Source organism: Microcebus murinus, chromosome 3 (genome assembly GCF_040939455.1).
Source record: "Microcebus murinus isolate Inina chromosome 3, M.murinus_Inina_mat1.0, whole genome shotgun sequence".
NCBI classification, from domain to species: Eukaryota; Metazoa; Chordata; class Mammalia; order Primates; family Cheirogaleidae; genus Microcebus; species Microcebus murinus.
Window position 1 is genome coordinate 75,074,491 of NC_134106.1, and position 21,396 is coordinate 75,095,886.

The 21,396-nt window shown below is 46.3% G+C and overlaps 1 protein-coding gene and 1 long non-coding RNA gene across 4 annotated transcripts in view; one reads left to right on the plus strand and one right to left on the minus strand.

Annotated features, from left to right (window-relative positions):
• Positions 1–1,350: 1,350 nt before the first annotated feature.
• BCL2L11 (BCL2 like 11) overlaps positions 1,351–21,396 on the minus strand; it is a 45,453-nt gene continuing 25,407 nt past the window's right edge. For all 3 annotated transcript variants that reach the window (XM_012742797.3, XM_012742788.3, XM_012742791.2), the window contains 2 exons: positions 19,409–19,518; positions 1,351–5,677 (listed from right to left, as the gene is read on the minus strand). In XM_012742797.3, coding sequence (XP_012598251.1) covers positions 5,579–5,677; positions 19,409–19,518 — 209 coding nt within the window. In that variant the 3' untranslated portion in view covers positions 1,351–5,578. The remainder of the gene's footprint in view (positions 5,678–19,408; positions 19,519–21,396) is intronic.
• On the plus strand, positions 13,413–14,759 carry LOC142870062 (uncharacterized). Its single transcript, XR_012918599.1, has 3 exons — positions 13,413–13,501; positions 14,285–14,430; positions 14,529–14,759. It is a non-coding gene; the product is annotated as an uncharacterized LOC142870062 (long non-coding RNA).

The window sequence follows — 21,396 nt, forward strand, 5'->3', positions numbered from 1 at the left end:
CATTTGACATTTTTCATAACAAAGTGTCAGGGGAAAAAGATAAGCAACAGACCAAAGGAAAAATATTTCCAACATGTAAGAGATTTTTGCCCAGAATTTTTAAAAAGCTAATTATCAATAGAAAAACTAAAGACTCAATTGAAATTTAGCAAAGACCTTCCAAAAAAAGGCAAATGCCAAAAATGCCTAAAACCACCATCCTACTCATAAATAGAAAAATTCAAATTAAACCAACACTGCCGCTCACTCCTCACCCACCAGGCTGGCATCAGCATGCAGGTGTCTGACGGTGTTGCAGGGTACGTGGGTTTCCTGCCTGCTGCCGGGGGCTGGGTGAGGTGGAGCAGCCGCTTAGACAGTGCATGTGAGTCTGCTGAAGCTCATCGCCCACTTCCCTCTCCCATGAGCAGGGTACCGGGGAGCAAACACTTACACCCGTGCTCCGGCCCTTGCCACAGTCGTTAGAATGAATTGGAGTCACCATGGCCAGATCTGACCTATTGCTAATTGAGAACCACACATGCAGTTACAGCACTTACAGAAACAGCAAAACTGCCACCGTACAAGTACCCACACATACACTCTGCAGGTGACAGGGTTGGGCAAGATGCAAACTGATATCTTGATGAGGAGGTAGGACTGGGAGTGGCAGCTGGAACAACTTGATTTGAAATGAATATAATTTGAAATAGTGAATTAAATTTACAAGACCATATTCATGTACTGCTCACTTAATTAAAAGCATTAATGTATTACTAGTTTAAAACAAAGCTCAGTCACTTTCCTAGCGCTTAAAGTAGCTAGCTAATTATGTACTTATTAGGATTTTATGGCCTGTATCCCCAAACCAGGACTTCATTTCTCTCAATCATCCCTAAATCAATTCCCATCCCCTGCACACGCTGGGAGCTCAGATCTCCGAGGTCCTTTGTGAGGCTGTCAACATTGGGGCCCACGACCTGTTCCATCCTGAGCAGGTGCTGCAGACAGTCCTTTCTTCTACTGTGAGATGGGTTAGATGGCCGGGCACCTGCCATAATCACTCATCGATACAGTGCAGAACTGGGTCCTAACTCTTCCCACCCACCCACCCAAGAGCTGAGTCATATGGCACTACGTGGGCAGAATACTTTGTCACCAGTCACTTCAAATCTTTAGAGTGGTTTGCTTTTAAGTATACTGCACAGATTCATCTTCAAGCAAGCGTTTACAAGAGCTACTCACAGCTAATACAATCTATGACTGATAAAGACAGATGTGTGCGGGTGTGTATATGGTGTGTGTATGTTTGTATATAACTTCAGCTGCTTCTCTGCCACGCTGTGAAAAGAAATCAAACAGCTCACCAAAACTAGTTGAAAGTTTTATTTATATAAAATTCATTAAGGACATAAAAGATTGAGTTTATTTAAAAAATCTGCAGTTATTTACAGCAGTATTGCACAAGTAAAGTGGCAATTACCCTGTCAAAATTCGTCAGTGCAAAACACAAGTAAGCCAGGGAAATTGCAATACAAATGCTACATATGCTGGGTCCTAGGAAACAGGTTAGTGAAGGATCAGTATACAAACAGATCAGTGCTATTTATAAATGGGTACCTGATGAGTTCTGATACAGTAACTAGTGGTCACAGAACCTGGACATAAAACCTAAGAAAGCTTCTAACGTCTGAAAGTCCCAAATAAAAGTAGTCAAGTTACTTAGCTGGGAGCTTGAGGATGCTTCTTACACACAATGCTGTTTGAACTAGACCCCAAATGATTCAGCGTTGCGTGGGGACAAATCCCGCACACACGTGTGTGCCAGATGACACACACAGGCACCAGGCTAAATCAGCAGGGATGGCACAACCACCCACACGGAACCACTAGGACGTCTCCCTAGAGCTTCCATGAGCTTTCACATCTTGACACCCAGTCCTGGGGTCCCCCAGCCTCTCTGGAAGTGGAGGGCATGGACCTGAAGAAGCAGGCTGACCAAATGCAGTGACCAAATGGGTGGGGAAGGGGATGTACAGTTTATTCCACACCTCAAAGCACAGGGAGCCACACAGCAAGGGCAGGGGGACCCCAACTATCATCAGTTGCCAACAAGGAACTGGTTAGTGGCACGAGGTGGTCTTAGGCAGGAGCCCCCTGACCCACCTTGCCCTGGACAACCAACCCCAAGGCAGCATCTCCAGAGGTGGCACATTTTCATGTCTCTCAACACTGAGCAGTCAGGGATAAATTTTTCAGTGACAAAAATCTTTCCCATTTGCCAATAATACACTTTATAAGATAAGGCCTGGAGTTAGCAAAACTCGCTTCTATGAGAAGCTAGCTGCTCTGAACAAAAGGAAGGTTGCTAGGTATTTCTCCGGCGTGGACTTTTGTAGCCTGCCAGATTGACAGCTTCTCATTGGCATCTAAACACAGACTTTACTAGAGGGGCAGCAAAGCCCAAGAACTGAAACCCATTTGGCTGGAAACACCAGGACCCGAAGCTGGAAGACCACGAGGTCTGCAGGGAGCTCACCAGTCTCCACCTCACGCCTTGGGGTTAAAGCAATCTGTGGGGATGGCGGGGGTGTGGGGGATGGGGATGTCAACACTTTCCAGAACTTAAGACATTAAATAAGCAGAAAATAAATATACAATATTTCTACAAGTTACAGCATTATGAAACAGTAGGACACATTACACAGAAAAAGAATCTACAATATTTACAATCCTCAGTTCTGAAAAAGTTTAGAAAAACAGTGATTTTTACTCATTTATGCTGTACAAAATTTTACAAGAAAAGGTAAAGAAAACACAATTGCACACAGACATCTGGCTCAGTTGATAAGTAAAATATGACAAACTAATCTAATAAATAGTCAAAATATATACAATATTAAGAAGGGGAAACAGCAGAAAACTGTATTCCACTGTGTACTGTTTTTTTTTTTGTTTTTTTTTAACTCAGAAGGAATTTTAAACTAATTTCTCCACATCCCTCTCCCGCCCTCAAATTCTTCATCAACTCGTTTCTGGGAAGGAAATCTGAAGAATCACTCATGAAGTTATTTTGTGTGTGTTTATTGCATTTCGTGTTGAGTCACAGGACACTTTTTACAAACCTCACATGGGGAGAGGTTGTCAAGGCACAAAACCCGCATTAAGTTTTCAAAAAAAGGGATCTAGTTAATTTTTTTTCTACAAAAAACATTAAAAAATTATAATAAAAAATAAAAAGTCAAAGGTATACCCATGGTAGGTAGGCATCCTTTCGGTAAGGGAGGCATCTTGATAAACAGATACATACAGTACAGAGACAGCCAGCCAGCTCTCTAAGTTCCGGTGCCAACATCCCGTCCTTTAATACTTCTTCAATTCATAGAATCTCTTATTTCCTCAGGAGCTGCCTCCACAGCCATCCTGGAGGCCGAGAGGGCTGCTGGGCCAGAGGTAAACAAGCCCTTGGGCACCACCGGCAAGCCGAGCCTCCTGCGGCCGCACCCCGGGCTCCCAGGAGCCCTGGAGCTGAGGGGACAGAGTAAAGTGCTCCGGTCGCAGAGAGACTGGCACATGAGCACGCGGGTCCTGGGGGAGGGCCCAGAACCAAACTCGTCTTTGGTGTGTGTGTCCAGCAGGCCCACAGCTGCCGCTCTCCCACCACTTACAGCCCAGGACGCGGTGTGACCCTACAAGCGGGTTCAAGACACGCCAGGGAACGAGCCGAACAGCTTTACAAATATTCAAAAGCCCAAGGACGATTTTGAGGAAAAGGAAAAATTTTTAAAAAGAATTATCTGGAATCAAATCACCTCTACCCTAAAAGTATATATGCAGTATATATATATATATATATGTATATAAAAATTATGAAGATACAAATGAATAGATTTTTCCACTTAATTTAATGATGTGAAAACACTAGTTTCTCTACGGGGCAAAAGTAAATATGACTGTTGTTGGCACTGCTGACTCATCTGAAAAGTCATGAATTTCTTTTAAAAAGTTGCTTAATGACTGAAAGTTTTCAAAAATTTTAAGAGTTACAGGGCTCACAGAATCCTCTCCCCTTCCTTCTGCAGCTCCCTCATCTGTCTCCTTCCTGGGTCTCCCCCGTGTCTGTCTACCTTTGAAATGACTGACTGGGCTTCCTGCCCACCGCAATCCAAACGGCAGGTACAATCCTAAGGGCAGGTACGAAGAAAAGCGCCCCTGCAGAGGCGGGGGCATGAGTGGCCTGACAAAGCCCAACTAGCCCAAGAAGAATGGAACAAGAGACTTCTGCCCAACGAAATTCTTCTACAGTTGGTGGAAGAGGGATTAAGCCTGTATTTCAAAGTGGGCTGTCAGGAATGGGGACCAAGTGCCAGGCATCACAGGCCAGATAGACTCTGGCCTGTGGAGTAAAAGCCAGGAGGCCTGGCAAGTGGCCATCTGAAGCCCCACCCAGGGACTGTACCAATCCCCACGAGGGCGCGAGCTTGGACACCTGCAGCAGGACTGTGCTGCACGTGGGCATGGTGACCATCTGCAACCTGCTGCTGACAATACATCCTGTGACCACGGGAAAGCCTGCAGCCAGAAAAGCCAACAGCGCAGAGGAGCGTGACACTTGTCTGCTGTTAGGACTGCTATTACCCCTTCAGAATACTTGTGAACGATGCCCCCACCAAAACTGAATGAAAACCAGCACCTGGTGCTTTTGTTAATAATAGACTGATGGATCTGTGTGATACAGGCAAATATTAACTCTTGTTCTGATCCCATTACATTTTATCATGAAAACGCACTGGACCAAATTTGTGCATCTGAGTCCAGACTAGAGGAGCATCACAAAAAGTAGATCAAGAAAGATACACAAAAATAGTCTGAAATTTTGCCACAGATGCAACTGAATTTAAGGAGCTACATATTTACAAAAAGGGAGTGGCATACTAATGCAGGCTGACAACAGACCTTTTGCCCCTTTAATCAATTTCATTTCACAAGAATTCTTTTGGCATTAATAATAATTGAAAAAAAGATGAAAGAGGCAATGGCAGGGAAGAGAGAGGGCATATCATACTTCTCCCTGTTTAAAACTTCTGTAATCTCTAAAAATAAACTAAGGCAGCTTTGTAAATTAGCTGGCTCAGTTTCCACTGCAGGGTTTACATAATCCTCTGAGATTAGGCAATAGGTTCTTAAATTTTTAGTACAAAAATCGTTCATGAGTTGGTTAAAAAGTTTCCATTTCCTTTTTGAAAAACCTGTTCTTATTAAAGAAGGTGGGGGGGGGAAAAACACACCACATGTAAACACCATTCTTGCATAAAATCCTGCTCCAAAGAACCATGGTTTGTACATTTAAAAAAAGAAATCCTCCCTCATTTACATTCACAACTTCCATTAGAAAATTCTGCTGTGTCGAGGAACAGAAAGGTCAAGTTCACATCCAGCTCGATGTCTTCTGACCACGTGGCCCGCCCCTCCGCAGGCCGCCTCCTCTGGGAAAGAACCGCTGGCTGCAGAGGAATGGCACCAAGAGACGGCGGTGCTGGGGCTTGTGGGTTTGAGCGAGTGAAATGTCTGCACGGATCCTGGCTCCGCAAAGAGCTCGTCAATGCCTCCTCCATATCAGGCGGACAATGTAATGTAACAGTCGCAAGATAACCATTTGAGGGTGGTCTTCGTCTGCTTGGTAATTATTCAAAAATACCTGAAACAAAAGAAAAGAAGGCTTTTCTTAGTTTCTCCCTGATTTTGCGGGCAGGGAGGAGAGGGGAGGGTACCCATATTTAAGTGAATGACCAATCCCATCTTAATTGCTATGGAAGGCACCCCTTAAAGAGCAGTGTGTTGTCTAAGTGCAATTCCTCCCCGAGACTGCTACAGGAACTTGTTTCCATCTCCCCTGCAAAGGGAAGATGTCACCATAGAAAGGGCAGGCATACCAAATGATTTTTTTTTTCCTTAAAAATAGAAAGAAAGAAAAAAAAAAAGCAACCAAAAGAACGTTCAGGAAACTCAAAGAGGGACCCTGAATCCCAGTGCTCAGGACGGCAGACTTGGAACAGAGCTGGAGAACAGCCGCCCTCAGTCACTGGAGCTGGTCTGTCATGGAAAGAGGCAGGGCGGGCGCAGAGGGACAGAAGGAAGGACAGGATGCGCTTGGTAGATGTGTAGGAACCATCTTACCACCCAAGTCAGCTGGCATTCAAATATGTTTCAGACTCTCCCCAAGGGTGAATTTCTGGTAGCTGTAATTTATTTGAGACACCAGTGATTTGGGGTAATTTGCCCTAAGAAGCTAAATAAAGTGGTGCAGCAATGCACCACTGCGCCTCTGGCCGCTCAGCTGCGATAAACACTGGGCCCCAGCGGGGTGCCCACCATCACAGACACCCCCACCCTCCCATACTCCAGTGTTGTGGGGGGAAAAGTGCAATTAAGAACAGAAAAAGCCTCTCTGCCAGTGACCACTGTATGTGGATTACAAGCTAAGAAACTGTGCAAAAGGAAATCGCCGGGTTACTCAAAGCTTTCAGAGTCCTCAGGCCTTCCAGAGCACCCACCTTTGGGTTCTAATCCATTTGGTGGGTAAGTGCAAGGTGAGGATTCGGCGTGGCCGAAGAAAGCAGCAGAACACATCTGCCCCAGCGCTATGAGCCACCACCCGTTTCACTGTTCCAGTCTGAGATCTGCCCCGGTCATTTCCTTAATGACTAACCCACACTTAAGACCAGCTGTGTGACTGTCTAGTTCTCCACGAAGTTCTTTCTCGTTCTGGTGGGGGAGGCTTCCAACACACCACTGTGGGAACCACTGACCATGCATCGGGCTGAGACAACCCTCCCCTCGCAGACCCCAAACGGCCCCCACGGACACCAGCTGCAGCGGGAGCTCCCTTCTCTCCACTGTTTACACAAGCTCTCCAGCGCTTGTTTGACAGAACGGGATTGTGATAAGGCCAGGGCATTTCCCCTTTTCCTTCCATAACAAGATTGGAGGAAATCAGCTTTATGTAAGCGATTCCTGTAGAGGCACCCTGTAACCACAGTCTGTGATTTTTATCTGTTTTACACACAAGATTGCTTTGTTTTGATTTAACTTTCAAAATTACTCTGCTGCTTCTGTGTGAGAATAATTTAGGGGAAGGTTAATTTTAGTGTAGACTAATATTAATAGATTGAAAGAGAGGCTTATTCAAAATAAAACCACGACTTACTAAAACGAAGAAAGGGTGTGCTATGATGGGCTAAGTCATCAATCCAAGGTGGGAAGTCTCGTGACAACCTAGCGTCATCGCTGTCCTCAGCGTGTCCCGAGGAGGGGGCTGACTGGGTGTGTACAGTCAAAGTGACACCCACAAGGGGACTACTGGGTCACGGGAAGGCCAGACCCCAATTGCTTACACTTGGCAAGTTTCATGTTCTAGCACAGGCAGCTTCTGAGAGCAGAACTCTCCCACCCACTGTCTGAGGGCAGTAGGCGGCGGTGACCAAGGGTCAGTAAAGTCACCTTCTAGGAGAATCTTACCAAGCTTCTAGAGGTCTGCTTCCTGCTCAGCTTTAAGGGATTCAGAGGTAGTATTCAATGACATGCGGGAGGGGGGAGGGGGGGAGACGGAGGAGATTTTGGCAAAAAGAATGCCCAATCCCTAACCAAGGAGAAGATGCTGCAGCTGTCTGTGGGGGCACCGGGACGCCTGCCCTCTCGGACAGTGGGCCTGACAACACGGCACACGCTGTTAAGCCGACGAGCAATTGCTTTTGGACAGCGTTCAACGGGGGAAGCCATTACCACTGATTCCAAGAGCTGTGCCAGCCCAGAAAGCCCTTGACAGCTGGCACAGCCGGCTGGGGCTGCTGCTGGCGCAGTGCGTACGGCCCGTGCTGCGGAAGACAGCTGGGGGACAGGCAGCTCCTACTCCTGGCAGACTCGCTGCCCTCTAATTCCTGCAGCCATAAAAATTAGCATGGCTTACAGTCTGGGCCTGACGACACTAAACTGGGGCAGGTGGCCCAGAGCCGCACAGAGTGAGGATGCAGAACCCAACACTCAGCACGTGCGGATCGCCGAGGGTGCCGCCAGCTCCAGTGGGAGGTCTCCCTAGGATCCAGACAGAGGAGGAGCTGCTGCTACGATTCAGCTTCTAAACCAGGGCCTTTGGGGTGGTGTAAGGGGTTAGGAGAGAGTTCAAACGCAATTAGAGAAAACCCCTAAGATGAAGCACATTGGTGAGAGGTCAAAGTCAGCATATACCTGGCGGGTTCTAGCCAGAGAAGCACATCCAAGGCAGAATTCAAAAGTCGGATCTAAAAATGACAATGGCAGCATCATGGGGCAGTTATCAGTTGCATGCAAGTGTGACAGTAAGGCTGAGACAAGCACTGTGATTTGCAGTGCCAGTGGTCCCTGACATCTGAAGTGGGGCTAGGACACTCAAAGCACCATAGGAGCAGCAGCGGGGCCACCTGGCCCTCCCTCCCGACACCTGCTGTGTCTGCGGGGCCCGCCCCGCCTGCTGTCCCAGAGTCTGCATCGGCTCCAGTGGTTCTTAATCAGATGGAAGAGGCATCTGTGTATCAAAGGTGCATTTATGTCCTGCCACTCCAAAAGGGGAATATAAAAAAGACAGACTGCCTTTCCTGATTAAAACATTAAAAACAACTAAAATAAGTATAATCAGGAAAGAAGTTCCACCTCCCTCCTGAAACTTCCCCTCTGTGACAGGCTAAACTGCATCCCCCAAACTCATGTGCTACAGTCCTGAGCCCTGTACCTCAGAGCGTGAGTGTACTGGAGGTAGATGGAGTCTTTGATAAGGAGATCAACTGAAAAGGAGGTCACTGGGGTGGGCCCCAATCCAAGCCATCCTCACGAGAAGAGACGGCTGGGACTCAGACACGCACAGAAAGGGAGGCCACGGGAAGACATGGGGAGAAGACAGCATTTACATGCAGATCAAGGAGTGAGGCCTAGAGGAGCGAATGCCCATGCCCAGACCACAGAACCAGCACCCCATAGCCGTGAGCAGACGAGTTTCTGCCATGTGAGGCCAGTCTACGGTGCTGTGCAGGGCGGCCCTAGCAGACTCACACCCCTTTCATTCATGCCTGCCTGTCCTTCTTGGCCCATCGCTCTTTCAGTGAAACTAATACTTCGTAGATCAGACTTTGGCAACTAACAACCTTTGAGTCTAAATTGCAAAAATGCTTTAAAAAGTTATATTACAATGACTCATTCGAGCGAGGGAGATAATTTTAACAAACCAAATGTGCTTCTGGGTACAACTCATGTGATGGTTGTCCAAATTCCGTTCTCCCCTCTCTCAGGTACACGCAATCTCACGTGTACCGGAAGAGGAGGGCCCCGTCCTGCTGGGTCCCATCACCTCCGCGCCCTCAGTAAGGGCTGCATGTGGGCTGGGCCACCTGGGTAGACGACCGCTATGGTCACCCCGCATGCCCACAGATGACTCTCCTCCAGGAGCCGGCTCCCGACAGTCCCTGCCCGTCTGGGCAGAGGCTGCGGCAGCTTGGCCCTGATGCCAGCCTGCGTGAGGGCAGGGCCGGACTCCACGGCCTGACTGTGTACCTAACCAGGCCTGACGGGTGACAGCGGTGTCGCCAGCACATGACAGTAAACAAGACAATACGGCAAGGAGAAGCACCAGCCAGAGAGGTGAGTGGGAGAGCCAGGGCAGGAAGGTGCCAGCGCTAATCCCGGCACTGGGCTCTGAAGGGAAAAGGGAGTGACTCGGAAGGACGAGAGGAGAAAGGGTGCTGCAGGTGGAGAGATGAAGCTGAGCAAAGGCAGGAAGGCTGGGGGCACTGAGTATGAGAACGGGCAAACAGCAAAGAGGACATTCTAAACAGTGAGTGTCTGACTTCACAAAAACCAGAAGGAAAAACTTATGCCAAGTCCCAGGACTGTTCCTATGGACGAGTTCCCTCAGAGTGGAGAGATGCCGCAGGACTCAGTCTCCAAGCTTCCCTGGTGTAGACTTGGCCACTCTAAGGTATCTTTTCGTATCTAGAGATGTGAAAAATCTGAGATGGTGTCTAGTGCACATGGCAGGGAATTCCTGAATAGTTCCTGATACACCCGAGTGACACCAAATGACGCAGACTCACCTGGGTGGCAGCTGGGGAGGGGCTGTGCCAAGGGAAAGCCCTAGCATGGGGTTCCCACCGACTCTCCAGGGTCTGGAGTAGCCCACGCAGCGAGGAACTCTGAGTGCAGGACAGGAGCGTGCAGGCTCTAAACTCCAACCATCACTACCCTGAGCCATGCCACGTGGGGCTAAGGACAGGGCTGGAGGGTGACTAAGCACAGCCACAAGCCACCACCACAGCCTTAGCACTGGGACATCCTCAATTTACACGTGGGACCATCAATCCAGTATTGGGGAATTTAATTACATTTTAGTGCCCAAATAATCACAGCCAAAACAATGCTCTCTTGCTCCGTCCAGGGAAGCAGGTGTTTGGGAAACAGAAGAGGCCCTGACCCCAGGGAATGGATCAGGCTGACCACCAGAATGCAAAATGCAGCTTTGGATTCGGCTTCACCCTCCTGCAGGGAGAGATGAGCCTGGTCTCTAAAAGGCAGCCCGGGACACAATGAGTTGTTGGATTTTGTGTGCCCGAGCTTAGCCATAGGAGAATCATCACCCATAGCCGCCACTGAATAAGACAACTTAGCACATGATTTTCAGTCTTCACGACAACCCCAGGAGCCAGCGTAGCTCTCCCCATGCTGTTTCACAGACAGTGTAACAGGCCAAAGGCCCAGCAACTGGCTGGAGGTAGCAGTACAAGATGGTGGCAGGGCCAGGATGGGTACTCTGGGGCCCACGCTCCCCGCCAAGAAGGCACACACACCCATCACCTAAGACGATATGCAGGCTCCCAAAACAGAGGCGACACTGAATACCTGAGGAAGCTGAATACCTGAGGAAGGACAGAAGTCAAGAGGCATCTCTGGGGCTAACACCTCTTCCTCCTCCTCACAGGTCACATGCCTGAGCCCAGGGAGGGCTCATTGCTCCTCAGACCTGAGGAAAGCCTTGTTTTAGGCTAAGTGAGGTCACAGACAGAGCTTGGGGAATGAAAATCAAGAACGACCACCTGATCCTAGCACAGCAAAGAACGCAGTCCAGATCTAGGCTCCAAAGGCAGGGCCAAAATCCTCCGAGCCAAACAACAATCAATACAATACACACGGACACTCAGCATTACTTGAGGGGGACTTACAATAAAAAACACATGGGCATGTACAACATAATAAAAAAACATTAAGGGAGATCAGAAATGACATCAAGAAAGACAATTATCCTAAGAACTAGGGGTGAGATTTGCTGCAACAGAGCCACACTGTCAGGTAAGAGTTTCCTGACAGGCAAAGTAACAAGGGAAATGTGACATCATCTTCATTGTCATATCAAAGTGAGCTCAATTCCCAATTCTAAGAAACAAATCAAAAAAAAGCAAGGTGTACCTATAGACTCTGAGATTCAGAGGAATTTAACTTGTTCAAAAACCTGCTTCTTATAGAATTTCAAGACTGAATGCTCAAAGATGTCCTGAATTTAAAAAACAAAACACACACCAGATTTATCTCTAAGTGGTAACATGTTATATAGGAGACTGAATTCTGGACTGTGAAACCTGAGAGGACTCTGACAGAAAGATCTCTGCTCCAGGTATGGGCAACTAAGGATGCAATGTAAGTCGGATGGCGTCCGCTCCCCCAGGGACCGTGGGACAGAGAGTTTGGGGGAGACATCCAGGAGCTGAGAACACCCAGGGGCCATCACAGTATCTTCCGTGACAGTGCTGGGCATTGGCATAATCAAAGGTGGTGGGGGGTAGGGGACAGAAGTCACCCCGTGATTCTGAAGGAAGACCACCATCCACACGATGTGCATCTCTTCAGGAAGATCCGGCCTCTCTCCACTTTCAGACCAAGAACCACAGTCGACCAGCAGCTCAGCTCACGCTGCACTGCTGGTGACACTGCTGCTTTTGGGTGTCAGACCAATGCTGCTGCAACACTGCCCAGAGACCAAATTCACTTTCTATTTATCACCAAAGCAACGGGGGCATTTGCATAACTTGTGCCCAATGCGCTCTGATGTCACAACAGCTGGGGACAGGGCGCTGGGGGAGCTCCTCTACCCAGATGCGTGTGGTGCCTCTACCCCCAAACCAGGAAAGCACTCTTCCCCAACACCGCGAAGCCAACAGAGCTGCAGCTAACCTGCTACGGTGACAATGCAGTGCTCAGAAATCACACAAAAACTACATTTGCATGACCCAAACTTATATCCTATCTTCAATGCATCATTTCAAAGAAACTATTAGAGTTCAGGCTTTTGTCGGGACAAATAATCTCTTTCCAGGTTGCTTCCAGGTGGGGCTGCTGTGCATTGTGGTCTTCAGGCCGTAGGACACACACCCCTAACTTGGTGGGTCTCTCGCTTGTCGGAGGCCAGCCTCCAGCGCTGGAGCTGGCTAAGATGAATAACTCCTGACCACCCCCCCTTCTGAAGCCTGTCACTGCTCTATGGCCAACCACAGAGACGACAGACTGTTCTTACATCCCCTGTGTGAGGCACCATGAAATATTGGCTTCAGAACAGGAACACACTGTTCCGAAATGCTCCAGCCTCAGAAAAATGCTAAGTGAGACGTAACGTACTTTAACCACAACTAAAACCTCTCTGCTTTGGTTCAGCTGGTAGAAGTCTAGCGAAGGATGATGCGAGAGGCTTATTATTTTTGTAAGCCTGCAGAAGGGCCAAGCCTTACTTTGTATGCATCTTCATTTCCTCCTCAAGAGATTAAAAAAAAAAAACCCCAGTTAGACTCCTAAGTCCCCTCCAGGCAGCTGCATCTCCTCGAGGCTACGTGTTGATGGTCTCCGCCCCACCAATGCAAGGCAGCCCTGCGGGGTAGGCACCTGCCCGACAGACGGAGCACTCACACGTGGCGTGAATAAACACAAGGCCTCCAGTCCGACACCCACCCAGCCATTCGAACACACCCCCGTGTTCGCCCAGACAGACTCAGCACACATCCGTAGGGGTGAACGCACAACTTGTTTAAAAAGCAGCTCTGCGTATTTAAAAGACAGACTGGTGAACAGTGTTCCTGGCATCTCCCTTTCCAAACTGTGAAGACCAGCTGAGAAACATTTCAATTCTAGTTCAAAGTAAGAGGAAACAGAATTATAGTGACAACAAAAGACAACATTTTCTAGCTCTGTCTCTATAAATGTTCTCTTTAATCTTTACCACACCCCTAAGGGACAGACCAAAGAGCGTCCCCCTAAAGGCTAAGGGGTAGATCTGACTCCGATCTCCTCTAGCTTCTTTGGGACGCATTTTCCCATGAGATGCCAGGGTCCTCAAGCAGCACAGAGAGCCCTCCTTTGGAAAATCAGCCATCCATAGTCGAGATGATCTGAACCACATGCTCTCCCAAAAGCCTCAGAGGAAGAACCAACGGGGCTCACCACCTTCCTGTCATTGCATGTGAGTATGGGAAAGACCTGCCACAAAGCAGGCATGAAAGGCTTCTAAAACCAAAACACTGAACTGCCTCCTCTAACTCTAAGGAAAACAATGGCTGAACCTGAAAACTGTCACTGATAAATGGCGGGTAACAGTTCTTTCAGGCTATTTATGACTGCTTTTGTATGAAAACTGGCATTCTATAAACTCACGTGAGTAAGTGTGGGGGGCAACCCATCATTTCATGAGTTAGGTCTACTTTCGATTTAATATTTTTCACAGACAGTAACAGAAAGCAGCTTATTTTATTAAACTCCAACAATCAATTAATGAAGCCCTCCAAAGAATGCTGAGAACACACATTTCTGGGTGTGTTTTCCATTTGTGCAATTACCAAGCAAGCTATATGATTTAGGCCTCTGCCTTGTATCCTACTTATAGAAGAATGACTATCATTTATAACAACAAGAATGAGACAGCACTGGGTACTTCTTACAGTCACTTCTTACAAAGGAGGGTACATAAAGACTGCAAGTTCATATATAGTACAGAAAACTGTTAATGTATTGATACTTCAACTAAACTTTTGTTTCCATCAAAACCAGTCTGCAGGCCGAGTTCTACTTTTTCCCCCCTATTCTACTCTGTCTGATTCAGGGCTATCCTCTGGTCTACGTGCACTTCAATCAATTCATGCCTGCACATGCCCTGCACAAAGTAGGAAGTAGGCAGTGTAAACAAAGATGCACTGTTTCTCCTGATCAAACTATGAAAGGGTTTTCACTTATCTCTTGCCCCATCTAGAGACTCTGCTGTGGCTTCACGTGCAGCCGTCCACTGTGGTCCACCACTAGGACATGCTCAAGTCACTGATGACCAGGAGCAGTCTACCTGCGCAAGAGTGACAAGCTGGATGGACTGACTGAGAAGCACCTAGAAAGCCACAGCAGGTAAATGATCCCAGCTTTGGTATCAGGAGCGGTCGGTGGGGATGTCAGTTGTAGAAGGGATAAGTTACTCCAAGAGCAAGTGTTTTTATATTCTGAAGGGCCTCACATCTCCTCCAAGGCTCAGACCACAGCCTCAGCCCATGGCCAAGAATCCCACCCAAGCAGATGCCATCGCTCCAGAATTGTGTTCCATACCTGCAGAGGAACTCACCATGACCTACATACAGGTGCTGGCACTGCCTCCCGCAGAGGAACCTGCATGTGCACTCACTCACGCAGTTCCATGAGTGATGGAAGAAACTGGCAAAGGCTGTTCAAGAGCAGTAAGAACCTGGCTGTCTCGTGCTGATGCATGCACCCCATTGGTGAAGAGAAGGTGGAGGCTGTGCCACTCAGCTAAAGGCAGGCTGCTTGCCTTCTTCATTAATTCCAAAATAAAGATTTAGCTTTTCAGAGAACTTCTCTTTCCTCCAGGCCTACTAACATCCCTATGCTACCCAGACTTCACCGACAGCCCTCCCTCTCCTTGCTTTGGAGTCTCCCAAATGTGCCCCCCACAGCAGCGCCTTTCTAAGGGCTTTATCCCACAAAACGTTCTACATATGCCTGTACTACCGAGGCACCAGAGGGCTGCCACGGGCCAAATCTGGACAAACGGGCATCATGGGCCTCCTGAAGTGCAGCACTGACAAGGACAGCTCACTTCTGCAGTATTCTTGCCAGAAATGCAACACTTGACTCCCATCATGCAGAAACATCAGACAAATCAAATCTAGGCAGTCTATAAACCACAACTGCCTTGACCCTTCAAACATGTCATTGTCATAAAAGACAAACAATGAGAAACATTTCCAAATTAATGGAGCCAAAGAAGTAAGACACTTAAATTCAATGCATAATCTTTGATGGGATCTTGGGCCAGAAAATTCCTTTTTTTAAATTTTTTTTTTTTGCTAAGAAGGATATTGTTGGGACAGTTGGTAAAGTCTGAATAACAGCATACATCAGATGATAGTACCATAACACTATTAATTTTCTGATCTTGACAATTACACTCTAGTTATGTAAGATAATATTCTTATTCTTAGGAAATATACACTGAAGTATTTAAGAATAGGTAAAGGGGCATCAAGACTGCAATTTATTCTCAAATCGGTCAGAGAATAATATGTACACGTGTATAAGGAGGGAGAATGTTAAAACAAACATGGTAGATATAACAGGGTGGCTCTTTGTACCATTCTTGCAACATCTATGTAAGTCTGAAATTATTACCAAAAATCCATGTAACTTGTAGTAAAACTCCAGCTGAACCAAGGGGATGGGCCATTCTGTCCAGCAGGGCCATCTGGGAGAGTCACACTGAATCGGAGGAGAAAAGGGGACATGCACCGACACTTAGCGCTCACCTGTGCCTCTCTCACCTGCTCCTTCAAGGACTCAGCCTCCACAGCTCCGTCTCATACGCTTCCCCACTGCCCTTAAGTGGACAGAATACATGACAACTACACGACAACTTCCTCTATTTCTCTAATTGGAAAAATGGGAAAATATCCTGTCAGGCTTCACAAGGCTCATAGTAATAAAAGACTAATACTTTAGAAAAGGCACTGTGTCAGTTTAAGCAAACAAAGACAGTAAATATTTAAGAGGCTAATATCCACCCTAAAGTAGCCTGGCAATGTACACTAGCTCACTAAGAGGTGGTAATTCCCTCATAAAGAGAGCACATAATTTTTTTTTTTTTTTTTTTTTGAGACAGAGTCACACTTTGTTGCCTGGGCTAGAGTGCCGTGGCATCAGCCTAGCTCACAGCAACCTCAAACTCCTGGGCTCAAGTGATCCTTCTACCTCAGCCTCCTGAGTAGCTGGGACTACAGGTATGCGCTACCATGCCTGGCTAATTTTTTCTCTATATATTTTTAGTTGGCCAATTAATTTCTTTCTAATTTTAGTAGAGACGGGGGTCTTGCTCTTGCTCAGGCTGGTTTTGAACTCCTGACCTTGAGCAATCCACCCACCTCCGAATTCCAGAGTGCTAGGATTACAGGTGTGAGCCACCGTGCCAGGCCGAGAACACAAAATTTTAATTCATTATTTTCCAAACTGGGTCCCCATTTCCTCCCCTGATTTCTGCCCCCAATTTTCAACAATGGAACATTAGCATGATTATGGACCATGGACTGATTTTAATCTAATAATGATCTAGACAACATCTGTCTGTGGCTTTCAGGGGTCCCTGTGTCACTAGCCAGAGTTTCATCCAGTGTCTTCAACTATCTATTTATAAAATCTGAAGGCTATGGGGGGGGGGTGGTAAACTCACAACTAATGGACGCAGTGAGCAGTGCAGAGGGGAAGGGCATGCCCATAACCCTCACTTGGGTGAGGCAAAGACATAAAATGTAAACAAAATGTTTGTACCCTCATGATATCCTGAAATAAAAATTAAAAAAAAAAATCTGAGGGCTATATTGGCCTTTGTTTTAGAAAAATGAGGTTACAACCTAGAATCTATTCCCACTTCCCCCCAATATATCTCAGCCCACCAAGAAAGCTAAAGTCCTTTAATTATTAGTGACTGCATTTTTTACATTGGATTATTTTTTAAGATACACAAAATAAGATACACAGTAACACAATCTTGCAAATAATGCAATGAAACTAATAAATTTATTTTACCAAAAATATGGGGAACAGTAAAGTCTCATCTCATCTGAAAAAATGGACACGACCATCTTGAACGCACACTTAAACATTAAACTGTGAAATAACGCTGGGAGAAGAGGAGGGAGGCAGGTTAGGAACTTGGTAGATGCTACTCTCTTGTCCTCAATGGAGAGGCACGGTAACGACGACAACGCAAAGGACCATGTTTCACTTGCACGTGACAAACTACTCATCATGTGACAGCCTTTATGAGAGGACAGCCAGGGACTCAGATGTGCCCCAATCCTCATGCCACTCTGTGCTCATGTCTTATCACTGGCTGCTGTGGAGGTGCATCAACCAGGCCCACCTGGGCAGGCCCACAGGAAAGCCCCTGGAGTCATCCATTCACACTTTGTGGTGTAAAGAGAAATTTTACAAAATATCCTTAAACATATCCAGCTGTGTGGCCCAAGGCTCTGCTATAATCCCTGAGAGTGGAGCACTGTGCTGGTTCATCTCAGCGTCCAGAGTTCCTGGCAGTATGTGGGCTGCCTCCAAGGGCACCAGGGCCCACGGCCTCATCCCTCTCGGGCAGCCCCATCTAAGTCAGATCCAGCCCCAAGCAAAGCCCCTTCCAGACTGGGCAAGAAGACAGGCTGGCAGGACGGGCAGTTCACTGCCTAGGCTGAGAGAGGTCTCCAAGCCCATCAGAAATCATCTTCCCTGCTGGACTCTGGACACAACCCCAGAATCAGGACTCAAATATATTCTCCTGTCCTTCTGAAGGACCTATTTCCTCCCCACCTCCATCCTGAATACACGGAGGTCCTGCTTCTCATAGTTCCCCCCGTCAACCAGGGGATAGCCAAGTCCAGTCACACACACAGCAACACCAGAGTCCCTTTGAGGAATAATAACTTTAGTGACAAATTACAAAATCAACCAACCTTCCAGATGGAGGGTACCAGGCGTTTTGCCAGCTAAAGACAATATCATAAGAAATTCCTAAGCCCATTTATCAATGGGATGCTTCCGATTCAATGACAGCATCATTACTACAGCACACTTCTCGTCAAACACACACACACCCCCCAACCATGGGAAAGTAAAAGTATCTGATGTGTTTTCAGAAAGTTTCTTCACTTCTTATAGAGATTCTATACTGAAAACTAAAAGACTCCTTTGTAATGGGAAAATGTCTCTGCTAAAAAAGAGACTAACTTTTAAAGTGAGATAGTCACTGGGGTGTCCTAAGTACCACCTCCCTCCAGAATAAAAAAGAGATTTAAAAAAATCTTTAAGAAGTACTTATATGAAACAAGAATGTTCAGAAAAAAAAAAAACAGAGCTAGAAGAGAAGTGACTAAAACAAGAGTGAATGAAAATTAACAACCGTTAACACTTTCCACAACATAAGACTAAGTGTCTTCCCTTTGGAAAAATCCACTGAAATATCTTCATATGAGGTGTTTAAAAATGTGTGAACAAGTCAAAATCACATTACATCACACATCTGCTAGTGTACCCCGAAGAGGAGGCAGTCACACATGCTAATGTTCCTAACTCCTGGAGTTAAAGCTTGCACATTTAAAAATACCTCCCGTGTGAAAAATGTGCCCAAATGGTCACTTATATTGCTACCAGGCAAAGCAAATAAACGAACAAACAAAAAATACACAAAGATGATACAGGGCTAAATTTAAAAAAAAAAATCAAGAACACACCTCAAAATTTAAGTAGTACTCAACTACCATTATTTATACACCAAATTACAGGCTATTAATTAGTGGCTTCCTAATACATTTCAATAAATGAATCCCCAAGGACAACAATGGCCCAAGAGTCGGGCAGCGGCTCCAACTCAGGTCACCCGGCAGGTCCCAAGAAAGCCCTTTATATTAGTGCCAGCACTGCACCCTTGGACTGAGTGACGACAGAAATTTTAAAACTTCTTTAACTTTCACCCAAACTGCCTAAAGGGAGTGCAGAAACACCCTATATGGATTGAAAACTTTATTAATAATATTTAGGAGGGAATATTTCAAAGCCGATTTTAGCACCGATGTTTTAAGGTCTGTGCTCACAAAACTCCTTTGCTGCCTCCTACTGTATTTCACTTAATTGCCATCTCTTAAATCCAGCCATAAAACCAATGGAAAATGGGAATGGAGAAACAACGGAAGGCCACACACACAGAGGCAACACCTTTCATTTCTTCATTTCCAGAATTAGCATGGAATTGTGACCCATCTCTTTCTCTCTTTAAAAAATATGGTGTGGAGGGGGAAAGGGTGAGGACAAACAGGGGAAAAGAAAAGATCATTACCCTCCTTGAGTAATAAGCGTTAAACTCATCTCCGATACGCCGCAACTCCTGCGCGATCCATATCTCCGGGCGCATATCTGCAGGTTCAGCCTGAAATTGCCTCATGGAAGCTGCATTAGGAAAAAAAGAAAAAAAATCACATTGCGGTCCATGAAGCACTGAGAGAGTCCCCAAAGTAAGTTTCCAGAAGCAAGCCCATGTCACATACTGTTCCATGTCTCTGGAAGCTCCCTAACTTCAAGAACTACTATCATGCATTAAGGATTACTGTGGCAGAGTCAGCGACGTAACTTTGGCTAAAGAATAATCTCCTTTTTCAAAAGTGGAGATTCAGAGTTGCAAGAATTAAAAACATCATGGCCTAGTCACATATACTTCCATTTCAAGAAGGCACTCATAAAAAAAAAAATGACACAGTAAATATCCCTAAAGAAATATGCTTGAAACATATTAGAACATAAAAATGCAATATGCCAGTAAAATAACCATATTGATTTTATTACAAGGTAAAAATTCCTACGAAAATTTTAAATATCACCAAGGGATATGAGAGGAAATCCCTGTCCCATTCAAAGCAAAGTAGGCGAAAACCTGAGAAACCGGAATGAGTTGGCTCCTACCGAAGTAGTTACAGTGTTACAAACAGCCAGTCTTTAAAAGTGCTACCAAAGGGCCTAATGATAGCGTAATTGCATGTTTTATCTCAATATTAATGCAGCCAATAAAAATGGGTTCAAGTCTGCAAACACCACATGGGGAGAGGAAATGTTTTGGTCTAAGAGCAATGGCATTTTGAAAGGAGAAAAAAGAGGGAGGATCGACCTTTCATTAAGTTGTCACTAACACTCACACCCAGGATATTCATCCGTTTGCTAATGAAACCATTAAAAGCCATGTGCCAGCCAAAACTGAAGGAGAACATAAATGTGAGTTGTCAAGAGAGCCCATCATGCATTAGAAGAATAATATTCTCCACGTACCACAAAAAAAGCATCACACTCAGGGGCCAACAGTTCAGTAACAGGTGTACAGGCAAAGAGGTAAGATTCTTGGATTTCGGCTAATGTTCATGTGCACCCATGTTAACTTACTGTGAAAGGGGGCATGTTTAAAAACGTGTTATGTTGGCCGGGCGCTGTGGCTCACGCCTGTAATCCTAGCTCTTGGGAGGCCGAGGCGGGCGGATTGCTCAAGGTCAGGAGTTCGAAACCAGCCTGAGCAAGAGCGAGACCCCGTCTCTACTATAAATAGAAAGAAATTAATTGGCCAACTGATATATATATAAAAAATTAGCCGGGCATGGTGGCACATGCCTGTAGTCCCAGCTACCCGGGAGGCTGAGGCAGAAGGATCACTCAAGCCCAGGAGTTTGAGGTTGCTGTGAGCTAGGCTGACGCCACGGCACTCACTCTAGCCTGGGCAACAAAGCGAGACTCTGTCTCAAAAAAAAAAAAAAACAAAAACAAAAAACGTGTTATGTTTTAACCAGAGCAAAATATGTAAAAACCTATGATGATTGGACTTTGACATAACATGAATATAGCTTCCTGTTTTGTATTTTTGTAAAAGGTCAATAAAACTGATGCTGATTTATAGCTCTATAAAAGCACTTAGAAGGGAACACTGTGAAGAGCTTTTGACAATCTTTCTCAAAACTCTTGCCCTATCTTCTCTTTCCCCCCATCCCCCATCCAAGTGAATTCAGCAATGATACCACGAAGACTGGGGGCCTGAGAGAGGCAGGGTATCACAGGAACCGGTAGGTGAGGGTGGATGGGTGGGGGGCACATGCAGACCCCCTCCTGAGTTCTCTGTACTCTGCTAACAGGCCAGAGGGAAAGACGCCAAAGGAAGCTGTGGCGGGGAACACAGAGGCTGATGGGGGCAGGGGGGAGACTTTAGGACAAGTCAGGCATGGCCCCTGAATATACACCCAACCATATAAAAAATTACCTTGGCTGTACCTTTGTTGCCCAAATAATCCTAAT